Genomic DNA, 12,675 nt, shown 5'->3' with positions numbered 1-12,675 from the left:
GGACTTCCAATGCTCAGAGGATGTGGAGGATCGCTGAGCACTCAGAGCTTCACTCTGGCTAGCCTTCTAATCATTGGCGAGGCGCAGACTCGTCAGTCATTGCTCCCATGAGTAGATCCTCTTCCTAGCGCTCAGAATGTAGTTACTCTGACAGTTGGTAGCTAACCACACTGCCGGTACTTGCATGTCACTGTGCAACTGGCTTCTAACAATAACTCTCAGCATGTAACCGGGCCCTGTGTGTACTCATACACTAGACAGTTGAAATGGCTCCGTTACACTACCGCCTGAAGTAAAAGAAAAAGTATATACAACCATTGTACCATATTGTTTAGATGAACAGAAATTGAGCGATGAACAAACTAACAACACCACAGTAAAATTGAAAAGACTCAGAAAACTTCTCCATGAAACAAAATAAAGTCAATTACCTTTATACCCATTCACCATAAACCAGGATCATTACCAAAGCCAAAAAGGAAGTACTTCATGAAGGCGAGATTAAAGACCGCCGAACATCAGATTTGAAGGCGTAGGATGAGGGTTTGAGAGGTTCACTATGAGTCTGCTCGTCAGGCAGCACGGAGTTAAAGTAGGAGAGGCATAAAGGCCAGGTAGATGAGATAAGTGTGCGCTACAACCTGTTGGTGGTCTTTATCATGTTGATCTTCGAACTCGATTTCAGTAGTAAATTGTAACAGGAGCAGTCTATCTATGTATCGCTAGAATCCAATAGAATAGATGCGGCCGTGCAAGATAGAAATCAGGTACAGATTTATTCAAGATACTATCGCTAGAACTCAATAATCTTTAAGAGCTCTGCTAATGATAATGGAGGATGAAGATCAGGATAGTTGGGTGGGAATGGTCCTGGGTACTTATACTCCAAAGAACTCTATTCTCTGCTCCCACTTCCTTACCAAGTTCCGGTACTGCCTTCTAGCGGAAGGGAAGTAATACCATCGCTACCCCGCTTCTCTATAAGCGTCAGCGAGTACTTTCGATTCCGAAGGCAACCACCCTTAGTCAAAGCCTTTGTAACACCTGCAGCCTTTGTTGCCACACAACTGGGGCCTGCATTAATGAGCTGCCACTCAGGTGTAAGCTTAATCATTGCTGTAGAGTTTTCGCTTATTGTAGACTTCCTAGGCATAGTCCCTACCGGCGGACTTCCTATGCTCAGAGGGTGTAGAGGATCGCCGAGCACTGAGAGCTTCACTCTTGCTGGCATTCTAATCATTGGCGAGGCACAGACTCGTCAGTCACTGCTCTCATGAGTAGATCCTCTTCCTAGCGCTCAGAATGTAGTTACTCTGACAGCTGGTAGCTAACCACACTGCCGGTACTTGCATGTCAGTGTGCAACTGGCTTCTAACAATAACTCTCAGCATGCAACCGGGCTCTATGTGTACTCATACACCAGACAGTTGAAAATGTCTCCGTTACATTTTACTATTACTATCCCACTTTGCCTCTCATAAGAAATAGTCGCTATACCCGAATATCGACAGGTAGATTACTAGTTGAAAAAAAAATTTGAAAAGATACACTCAAATTTCTTTAAAACAGATCATTGAAGCCTCAAGTCAGTGTCATATTATCAGTAGATTTTTACAAGTTAAGATACTCCTTAAAGTTATTAAGTTCCTGGATTCAAACATTTACTATCAAAACTTTATTTTTTGAAACAATTCCCTATTGAATACTTTTCCTTCTCTCTACTATACTCTATACAAACACTGAGTTGCGGTCGAGCCTCTTCATAGCCTTTCCATTACAAATCCATTATTGTTATAACGGAGTCATATCAACTGTCTGGTGTATCAATACACACTGGGTAGGGTTTCATTTTGACAGTTGTTATTAGAAGTCAGTTGTACAGCGACATGCAATTTTGGCAGTGGGTTAGCTACCAGCTGTCGAGTAACTATATTTTTAGAGTTAGGAATAGGATCTATTCATAGAAGTAGTAACTGATGAGTCAATGTCTCGTCAATGATTTACTAACCTGGCAGAGTGCAGTCATAAGTGGGTGGTGACGTTGTGTAATATTTGAGCATTCAGGTCCATTGGCACCGGTATAGGGAGACATTACGCCTGGTAAAAATACACTAAGGGAGAGCTCTAGAGCAAAAATTAACTTGAAGATTAAACTTGAGTAGCAGCTCATTCATTCAGGCTCTCAGTTGTTTGACAACCAAAGTCGAAGGTGTTAAAATGGCTTTGATAAAATAAAGTTGCCTTCAGAACTGGAAGCCCCTGTTGACGCTTAGAAGTAAATAGTATAGTGGTTGTATTACTGCACTTCCGATGGATGCTCTTGCCAGAATTCAGTAAGGAAATAGAATCAGAGTATGGAGTTTTTCCAAGTATAGGAATTTAGAGTTCCTCTTGCCTAAATGTTCTGTTTCTTCAGTCACTATCAGAACTAGCAGTGTATTACCCGATAGCAGAGCCTTCAAAGATTTTTGAGTTCTGGCGATGAAATCTTTCTATTCGTTTTCGCGGTAATTGGAACAACTGTCCCAATGACAGTGTTTGAAATATTGCACAGGTGGGTTGTGGTCCACTTGCAATTGGCTCGTATTCAAAAATTTTGTAGATAAGAGTATACGGGTTTACAATAAATATCTGTAGGATATCATGCAGTAAGAATGTATTGCAGTTCGAACCACCCTAACTCATACAAAAATTTGGTTTACACTAGTGATTAGTTCATAATAACGACGCTCAGCTTGAAACTCCGGAGTTAGTAACAGGCCCCTAGTGTAGGTAGGATATGCTAAGCCGACAAGTATAGAAGGAGAAACACAGGCGCATTTTGACAGTTTTCTCCCTAGTACCCCTTTCAGCTGACATATCCGCTTATGGAATTGTTGAATAATAATAATAATAACAACAATGTAATAATAAATAAAATAATAGTAATAGTATTATATTAATGACGGTGGACCTCGGCGCCGCGCTGTGATTACTCATCTACACTGCGCACACACACTCCCAGTCGTGTTCCTGGATCCTGATCATGACCTCCATCACCACCAAACACCAAACCACACCACACCAATGACTATTAATGACGGCCACCACCATCATCATGGCGCTCGCAGGTCCTGCGCCCCCCCATCAGCTAAAGCTCAACATCGGAAAACACCGATTCTCTGACTCCCCCGCTCCCACTCGAGCTCATGCTCGTCGTCGGAGAGCAAGCTAGCACTCAGACTCTCTCCGTGCTCTCCCGCACCTCCCACACTCTCTACACTCTCCTCGCGCTATAGCCCCAGAGGAGATTCAACGCCAACGTTGTGGGCATCACCACCTGGGCGGCCGACTCCACCCGCCCCCGACTCCTTGAACGCGCCATCACCATTTCTCTCGGTCCCGGCTCTCCTGTTGCCGCCGCCCACCGGGACCGCCTCCGCGACACTCTCAGCCGGCGCCTCTCCCGAATATTCTCCCTGCCCGTGAAGCATAAGGCGGCCGAGACCGTCAAGGTGCTGATGTCCCACCACAGCAGGCCCTTCGCCCCGACCGCGGTGCGTCCCAGGAATCGGCTGCCCGGGAACCGTCCTACCAGTATTAGGCCCCCAACTACCCGTCCCATCACTCGGCCCCGGAGATGGTTGATCGACAAAGCATGTACTCCTTCATGGGTGGAGCATGCGGTGCGCCAAGGGGATCTGTGGCTGGCACGGTGGCTCCTGGAAGTGGCGGGTGCGGAGGTGCATGCGAGCGCGGTGAAGGTATAGGGAAGCTGGGCGCAGACGCTATCAGACGTAGCCAGGGATCGCAGATATGAGAGGCCAAGGGCGAAGCATGTGGAGGAGATTATCCAACTGTTGATAGCCCATGACCTGAAGCCGAGCACTCCCTGCTATGCCAGCATCCGGCCAGAGAACCAGCAGCGCTTGGAGGAGATGCTGAAGGTGTCTGACGACGAGAGCGCGGTCCTGGATGCTTGGGTATCTCAGGAGCTGGAGGGGTATGTCAACTTTCCATGGGAACGATCGGCTGAGTGTTGGAATGCGCATATGACCACCGCGTCGAGAGTGGTGGGGCCGTGATGCCGGTTGTGGAGAGGGATAGGAGGAAGCCCGTATATCAATTACAGGCTGGTGCCGGAGACATACATGTGAGGTGGTTGCTCTGCATGCCCGCCCGCCGCAGTGGATAAACATGTTTGTATTTTATCTCGGAGCTCGTGAGGTTTTGTTCTTTCTGTTCTCTGGGCAAAATAACTGGCCGAGGAATGTATGGATTTCAATACCGAGCAGTATTGACTTCCGGCCGCTGCAAGGGCCAGAGGTACTGAACAGGGAGTGAACGAGGCTCTTTATCCCTTGATTGCACGCTTCTCATCTGCCCGGGAGTCTCTAGGCTTTGTTTTAGCTCCTCACCCCGCGGTGAGCTCTTGACGTTGCTTGCCAACCATGAAAGCACTAGATATAATCCTGTGTAATCCTCGAGTGCAATGACGACTTACCGTACACTAACACATAATTGTCCAGTCATGGTCCTGGACAACCCCGTTCCGGTCATACTGGGGATATTGTTTATCGGGGGAGATAAGAGAGTTGACTGCGCAAGTCAGGAATATTTGCGGATAAGCTGAAGTATCCCTAGATTGACTGACTTCCCAGGTTGCCGGTCGGGTGAAGAATATCGTCAGATCAACTCACTTATTCCTGACTTTACTGACCTAGCTGGATGCCCATATTCTCGTGGTGGAAGTGATAAGTTCGAGTAATGGTTTGCGATGCACTTCCGGAATGCAAGAACTTAAATAATAGTTGCCGGATAAACAACCACTCATAGCTCTGAACTACATATGAGTTTCTTAAAGATGCCCGGGTAATAATTATTCATTTGTATATGTTCTGACCCAATTGAGGACGCTACCCGCCGGCCTGGTGTCGTCATGTGGCCTGACCCGTTCATAGACAGATAGTTGCATACAGCCTATTCGCAGTTATCACAGAAAATACCTGACCATATCGCAAACAATATAGAACACTGAGGGTTTGCCACCCTCAAACATATGTATACCCCATTTTTAGCAATGTACTAAAAAAACTTAGTTTATTCAGCCGTTAATTAAAAGCTCAGAAGTACTATTAATGCGAGTTGTCAAAAATAATGGGACGCAAAGCGCCAATGAACACGGCAACGACTACTGCAACTCCGATACTAAAAAATGACAATAAGAATAAGGATATGTTAAGGAAACGTTGAAAAATAGTGAGTAGAGTAGCGGCTGATCCACGATTTACCATCTTGCTGGTCGGATTGGTCCGAACTGTCGGGTGTGGGGCCTGCTACATACTCCGTACTCGTTTAGTCAAGTATTACTCTTGGTCACTGTTCACTTTATTTCCTGTGTTAAACCCATGTCCCATTGCGGCGGCTCGTGGTGCTATCCCTTCGTCTGTCGGAAAATGCTGCCACCCAAGAAAAAGCAAATCTGGCGTGGCTTTACTACCGCAAAATCTCAGGAATAACGAATCAAACTAGACTGGAATACTTTGCTTCGGATTGGTCAAATGCTTGTTGAGCCACAATCCGACAGACCTAAAGCGTAACTTTTGGTCGTATTGACCAATGGGTAAGTGGTATTCTAGCCTAGTTCGATTCGTTATTCCTGAGATTCTGCAGTAACAGATCTCGTTATCTCTCTTATCAGATAACATATCTCCATACAAATTTAAATTCTCTATTATAATGTGGGCAGCATCGTCAGACGATGGGATACTTACCCCCTACATAGAAGCTTCTAATAAACCTACTGGCTGCTCTCCCGAGTCAGTTGATGGGGCTCTATCGCGCTTGCAAGCGGAGAAATGATATTACTCAGCCTGTGGCGGAAATTCTGACCCACCCAAAAAAAAGCAAAATCTGTGTGGCTTTACCAACAGATCTCGTTATCTTTCTTATCAAATAATAGATCTCTCAAACAAGTCCAATTGTTATTGCAGCATTTAATTCCATAATAGTGCTGCAGCAGCGACCGGCGAGAGAAGTTTCAGGCAAGCCATTAAGGGGATACAACAAGGCTCCAGTGACATAAGGTTAGGCCCGCCGTCTCGAAAACGCGGCAGGCAGGACAACAAAAGACACCCACTACAGCAAACAGCAAATACCGCCCAAGAGATGGAGATCGAACGTAAGTGAAGCCACAGCTGTCATCAGGCTTACTTATTAACGGAAATAGTGAAAGATCGCGAGAAAACGTTGAAGTGGTTTTCATGTTCTTCCTTTGAAACCGAGTTACGGGAGTTTGTTAAAAAATGGGTCCCTGAAACATGCAAATGGGTAGGCACGCATCAAGAGTACAAGAAGTGGGATGATACCAGTGCGGGCGCCCCTCAATTTCTGTGGATATTCGGGAAGCCTGGCTGTGGAAAAACATTTCTCTCACATGTAAATCCCCGCATCTATTACCGGTCGGACAATGTTGGAAGAAGACTCTAATGAGAAAACAGTCTATTAGGCAGAGGCTGTCACAAGAGGGTGGTATTGTTCTATACTTTTACTTCAACTCAAAACAAAACGACAGCGGGAAACAGTCGGCCAATGCATTCTACCAAACTATTATATATCAACTTCTCAAAGCTCTTGAAGGCACAGCTACATCTGCCGAGTGCTACTCGGTTGCACATGAGTTGAGGAGGTAGGCTACTTCGAACCCTGTCGACAAAAAACATGTGAGCTCATGATGCCTTCATTTAGGAATACCGGAGCCAATACTTCGATCACCAACGAAAGACTTCTCAGCACTCTAAAGGACATCCTACTAAAAATCGGCACGAGGGTCAATATCGTAATTGACGCTCTAGACGAGTGCAAGGAGGACAACCAGGAGTTTGTGGAAAGCAGCGTTTCATTGTGCCGCGATATACCCTCCCTCAAGGTCGTGATTACAAGCAGGCCGGAACTGAATATAGTTGATCGTTTCACGAAGATATCGTCGGAAATTAATATTCGGCTCGACTTCTCCAAAACGGAGTCCAATCATGATATTGATCTCTATATCGAGCAACGTCTCCAGAATTCTAAAACGTTGGGTGACAAAATGTTTCCGGAAATGACAAAAGAGATAAGGGAGAAGCTCCGCAAGAAAGCTGGTGTGAGTAACCAAATTCCAAATTATATCCGCCCACGGTATGTACCGTTCTATCCGGTGGGGCTAACATACAAGATGGATTACAGGGCCTGTTTCTCTATGTAAGGCTCATGCTCGATCTCCTAGAACAGCAAGCCACAGAAGAAGGCATACGGAATGGATTGGAAAGTCTACCGGAGACTCTAGTTGGCATCTACCAGAACATCATCCAAAAGATAGAGAAGAATGCCTCCAAAGATTTAGGCGAGATGGCAAGGCGTGTTCTTCGTTGGGTGGCTGCGGCACAGCGACCACTGACTATCGACGGGCTTATGATGGCGCTTAGGGCTGAGAAACTGAAGGCCAAGGAGAACCCAACAATCAGTGATCTAGGCCCCTTCATACCAAATTACCGCGAACGGCTTTGGCAGATTTGCTTTCCACTTCTGGAAGTCCTTGAGGATGATACAGTACAGGTGATTCATGTATCGTTGAAGCAATACCTACTAGGTCAAAATATCTCCGGACAGGAACCGGTAACTACTACAGGCGGAGATCGTGGTTACTTCCGATATAACCCCCCGAGGAGCATCTCGAGCTAGCTCTCACATGTGTTGCTTATTTATCGGTCCAGAAATTGAAGCCGATTGGTCTTTCAGAGATCGAAAGTGATGGGAACGTGAATAAACCCGAGGTGGGATTGATTGATCTCCTCCGTCGCATCCCATCACATGAGCTAACTAATGAGGAAGTCGGAGTTCTTTGTGTACGCAACTCTCGAATGGACCGGTCATTGCCTAGCGTCAGAGGATGGTTCCTCCCGGGAGCAGAGTGCGAGACTCTTGAAGTACTTTCAGGGACCGGATCAACTGAAAAGCTGGACTGAAGACCGCGCAGCCTTTGATGAAAGATTTGCCGTCTACTTTCACTTAGGAATTGGCACGGGAGGTCTGATAACCGGTAATTGAACACTCCGTCCATTGCCAATATACACTTCTTCATTTATCTAACATGCAACCTCCTTAGGTAATCTCCCAAATCTAATCCACATCTGTGCATACTTTGGATTAGCCACAATGTCGGGAGGGTTGATCACTCAAGACAAGGGTGAACTTGATCGCCGAGATACTACCGGTAGGACGCCGCTCCACATTGCCGCCGAGAGAAATTGGGCGACCCTAGTCGATTTTTATATCGAACAAGCGCTGCAGGCACGGGGACAACAAACATATAACTACAATTACGGGAATTATACCACCACATATGGTCCGTTAGTGGAGTCCAAGGATAATAGCGGGAAGACTGCTCTTCATCGTGCCGCTGCCAGGGGGAACCGTCTCCCCGTGATTAGCCTACGCAAAGCTGGATACAGTGCCGACTCTCCCGATAATCTGCTCCAAACTCCTCTTTTACTCGCGGCGCTATCAGGAGAAAAGGACGTTGTTCTTGAATTATGGAATTCAGATAAATCCCTAAGTTGCGCGAGTAAATCCGGAGTTACACCGCTTGATTGTCTCATAATGCATGGGCATGAGGAGACACTTAAAAGCTTACTTACGTCAGGTAAACTAGTGTCGGAAGTCTTGCTTAAATCTTCACCCTCGGCCTTTATCACTGCGGCACGTAAGGGCTTGCTCGGTGTGGTTGATCTCTTACTACACGCAAAGATCGACGTCAATTCCAGAGATAACATGCAACAAACGGCCCTGCATAGAGCAGCAACATGGGGGCACACCGAGGTGGTTGAATTACTTCTTCGGCCAGAGTGGGGGACGGGTATCGATGCAGAAGACCAATCCAACAGAACCCCGCTCTATTTCGCCGCGGCAGGAGGGCATATAGCTATTGTGAAGTGCCTTATACAGGCTGGAGCCAACGTGAATGCCCTCGATAGACGCAATCAAACAATTCTCTTCGAACCGGCCGGGAGAGGGCACACGCCAGTTGTAAAGGAACTACTAGGCGCCGGGGTTCGCGCTGAACAAGTGGATCATTGGAAGCGTTCAGCCCTCCATTGGGCTTCAAAATATGGCCGTAAGGAGGTGGTAGAGCTGCTGCTAAATTCCGGGGCGGATCTGCACGGAGAGCAAAGGGAGAAGGAAACACCACTACACTGGGCTGCACAGAACGGACAGGATACGATGATTGAGCAGCTCATAAACGCCGGGGCCAACGTTGAAGTAGGAGATGAGCAAGGGCGAACACCACTTCATCACGGCGCGTGGCGGGGGATGCAAGCTTCCGTGTACGCTCTTCTGAAACACGTATCCGCACCGGACGTTGTCGACCATAATGGGCGTACACCTCTGTACTGGGGAGCGGTATCTGGAGATTCGGGTGTCGTACAGACACTGCTCGATGCCAACGCAAACATCACGGCCGGGGATACGCGGGGCGTAACACCTCTGCATATGGCCGCTCGCTACGGACATGACGCACTTTTAAAGCGTTTTATAGATACCCAAGCTAACCTGGACGTGAGAGACAATAAAAATGCAACTCCACTACACTTTGCAGCTCAAGCAGGGAAGCAGAACGCGACCCGGCTCCTGCTTGATGCCGGTGCATCTCCCATAGCTGCAGACTTCAAAAAGCGGACACCCACGTGGAATCAAACCAAGAAAAATGACGAAGCACATAGTATGGTTTCTGTACTGAATGAGGCCAAGGAAAATGCAGAGTCGAAATATCTTTCGCAGCTCCCGGGCATACATGAGGCTGCGAGGAAGGGCGAAGATACCACTATCCGGAATCTCATCACTAGAGGAACAAATATCGATGCAAAGGATGCTCGTGGGCGGTCGGCTCTGCACTGGGCCGCTCTCAGAGGTCATAACGTAGTATTCTTACGCCTCGTCCTCGCTGCCGGGGCCAACATTGAACTTTCCGATGACTCAGGGCAAACGGCGATTCATCTAGGTGTCAAAAATCATCACCCAGCAGTAGTACGACAGTGCCTGGTAGATGGCGCTGATGTGATGGTAAAGGACTCCTGTGGGCAGATTCCATTGCACTTAGCTGTGGAGGGAGGACAGGGGGAGATTGTAACACAACTACTCGAATCCACAGGCTCCCAAGCGGGTGTAAACGTTGCAGACAACTGGACCCGAACACCATTGCACTTTGCGGCGGAGGGTAGATGGAAAGCAATTCTCGTGCGGCTCCTGGCGTGCGATGCCTCTACCATAAATAGTGGCGATTATAAGGGTCAAACACCTCTTCATCGGGCAGCACGTAAGGGATACCACGACATCATTGAGGAACTACTCAAGGCCGGGGCGAAGCTTGATGTAACTGATACCAATGAGCGAACGGCTTTGCATCTGGCAGCGAAATACGGATACCCTACTGTGGTCGAGAAGCTCCTAGCGGCAGGGGCCAACATAGCTACAAAGGATAAAAGTGGCAGAACAGCGCTCTATCTAGCAGCCGGAAATGGTCACGAGAGTGTAGTGGATGTCCTCCTCAAATCCCGCTCGCGGGTCAACGTCAGAGACAGCGTCAACGTCAAAGACAGCGAAAACATTACGCCTCTCCAATGCACGGCGGAAAAGGGATGGGCAGGTGTGGCAAAACGTCTTTTGAAAGCTGGGGCGGACGTGTCAACTCAAGATGGTCTTGAAAGAACCGCCCTTCATCTTGCCGCCCAGAACAGCCACAAAGGAACGGTCGATGTCTTGGTAGATGCTGGGGCGGGCGTTGATATTAAAGACTATTGGCAGAATACACCACTGTGCTGGGCTTCAAAGAATGGGCACTATGCGATCGCCGTGAAGCTGCTGGGCGCAGGTGCCAAGACTAGTGTCGTCGGTGATGCGCAGGATACACCTCTGCATTCAGCGGTCCAAAATGACCATGGAGAAATAGTCAAGTTATTAATAGGTGCTGGGGCGGACCCTGACGCTACACTTCATAACACGGGGGAAACACCTCTTCACATGGCGGTCAAGAATGGTAACCTGGTAGTGACGAGGTACTTACTTGATTCCTGTGCCGATGTTAGAGCACTGGATGCTTCTCTGGAAACACCGCTGCACCATGCAGCCCGCGAGGGTCATGCTGGTGCTGCGAGGCTGTTGCTAGAGTGTGGCGCGGATATAGAGGCACGGAATGCCGAAGGCAAAACACCAGCTGATATTGCAAAACTATCACAGCGAACCAAAGTCATGGAATTATTTGTCCGGTTCAATTCGTGACGGGCAACTGCAGATGAAACAGGCCGGATACAGCGGGATTTGAGGTATACTGGAGAGCTGGAAAATGTCAAGGGGTTGATCTGTCTCTGTTTTTCTTTCTTTTGTAGCTTATGTGGTTATATTTCTTTTCATTATTTGAGTTGGAGGTGAAGGGGACCTTTGTAGGAGACTGTGACAGACAGATGATAAGTGATCGCAGGTTCCTCATCTCTCATATGCAGCATGCCGGAATTGAAGAAGGGAAACGATATTTATCAACCAATTGTAATTCTTCCCTTTCTGATGATGTGGTATGAACAGGAATACATATGGGTATGCTACACAAGTACATCCCACTCTCCCACTTAGATCCCCTCTAAGCCCCGGCCTAGTGCGTCGTCAAACCATCCCACCCCCACCTAACGGCTAGTCAAACCCGCTGTAGCCTTCCCTCCGGAGATGACCTCACTCTGAGCTCAGCCTTCCGTTGCAATTGCGTGTTGTATGTAGTGTTTAGAAATTCTCACTGATTCCGGCCAACGGGTGGCTATCTTCGTTGACATTGTCAAAGTTCCAGTACTTGCGTTATAGAAGCTAAAGCCTATTGACAAGGTCCTCACATCGGCGCACTGGCGTTTGATCGCACATGTATTATCTCTCCTCGTGCCTCAACTCGCGGTACTGCTCTACCACTCAATGAAGATTCCCGGCCCATGAAGATTTCTGGGCAGACTGGACCATGCTTGTATTTACACAGGAGTATGGTAATATATACATGATTCAAGTCGAGACTGCGCTGACCATGAATCAAGGACACAGGTACTCAATATCCGGCTACTTTTCCATCAGCCTGTGTTTAAAGAGGAGCTACTATACTTTTAGTTCAAATTCCCACTCCCCCATCAGCAGTGCGGTCCACCAAGCAGGTTCAACAATATCTTCGACGTGCATCGAGTCAAATGGAAGCTGATGTAGTGGAGCAGAATAACTGTACTGAAAGTACAAACCATATATATATCCTTAATTCTATTCTATTGATCATATCGTCTTTTGAAGTGCCCAAGGTTACCAGGGTTAGGGTTTCCTTGAACCAGGCCTAGATTAAGTCCAACACTTGATGGTGTCTTGCCGAATGTTATTCAAAGGAGAACATGTTGAGGAAAATCCACAGATAATGGGGTGTGCTGGCATGTAGTCCCTCGGTAGTTAGTGGATGCGTAGAGTTAAACTTCTGCGGGATAGGCTAGATATTCGGACCCGTAACCTAATGGGGTTGATGCTGATACAGTCTGCATGTTTCGTTTCCTCATCTGGTGTTTATGCTCTGCCCGGGGAAGCTTAGCGTTATAGATGTTCCTTGTTTTGGAGGCGTAGCTCAACGCCCGGCATATCGGTATTTAA

The 12,675-nt window shown here is 47.5% G+C and overlaps 2 protein-coding genes across 2 annotated transcripts; one reads left to right on the top strand and one right to left on the bottom strand.

The window, feature by feature from the left end:
* Positions 1-3,272: 3,272 nt before the first annotated feature.
* Positions 3,273-3,651, bottom strand: LAJ45_11702 (uncharacterized protein; the record flags this gene model as incomplete). The annotated part of the gene is made up of 2 exons (XM_046121177.1): positions 3,273-3,570; positions 3,644-3,651. The coding sequence occupies 2 exons, from the start codon at positions 3,649-3,651 to the stop codon at positions 3,273-3,275; spliced, it is 306 nt and encodes a 101-aa protein (XP_045965629.1).
* Positions 3,652-6,467: 2,816 nt separating this feature from the next.
* On the top strand, positions 6,468-11,295 carry LAJ45_11701 (uncharacterized protein; the record flags this gene model as incomplete). The annotated part of the gene is made up of 5 exons (XM_046121176.1): positions 6,468-6,667; positions 6,727-7,123; positions 7,207-7,635; positions 7,852-8,059; positions 8,126-11,295. The coding sequence occupies 5 exons, from the start codon at positions 6,468-6,470 to the stop codon at positions 11,293-11,295; spliced, it is 4,404 nt and encodes a 1,467-aa protein (XP_045965628.1).
* Positions 11,296-12,675: the final 1,380 nt, after the last annotated feature.

This window comes from Morchella importuna (assembly GCF_003444635.1).
Source record: "Morchella importuna strain M04M26 chromosome Unknown Morimp01GS087, whole genome shotgun sequence".
Taxonomy (NCBI): domain Eukaryota; kingdom Fungi; phylum Ascomycota; class Pezizomycetes; order Pezizales; family Morchellaceae; genus Morchella; species Morchella importuna.
This window is presented reverse-complemented; position numbering and strand designations above follow the sequence as displayed.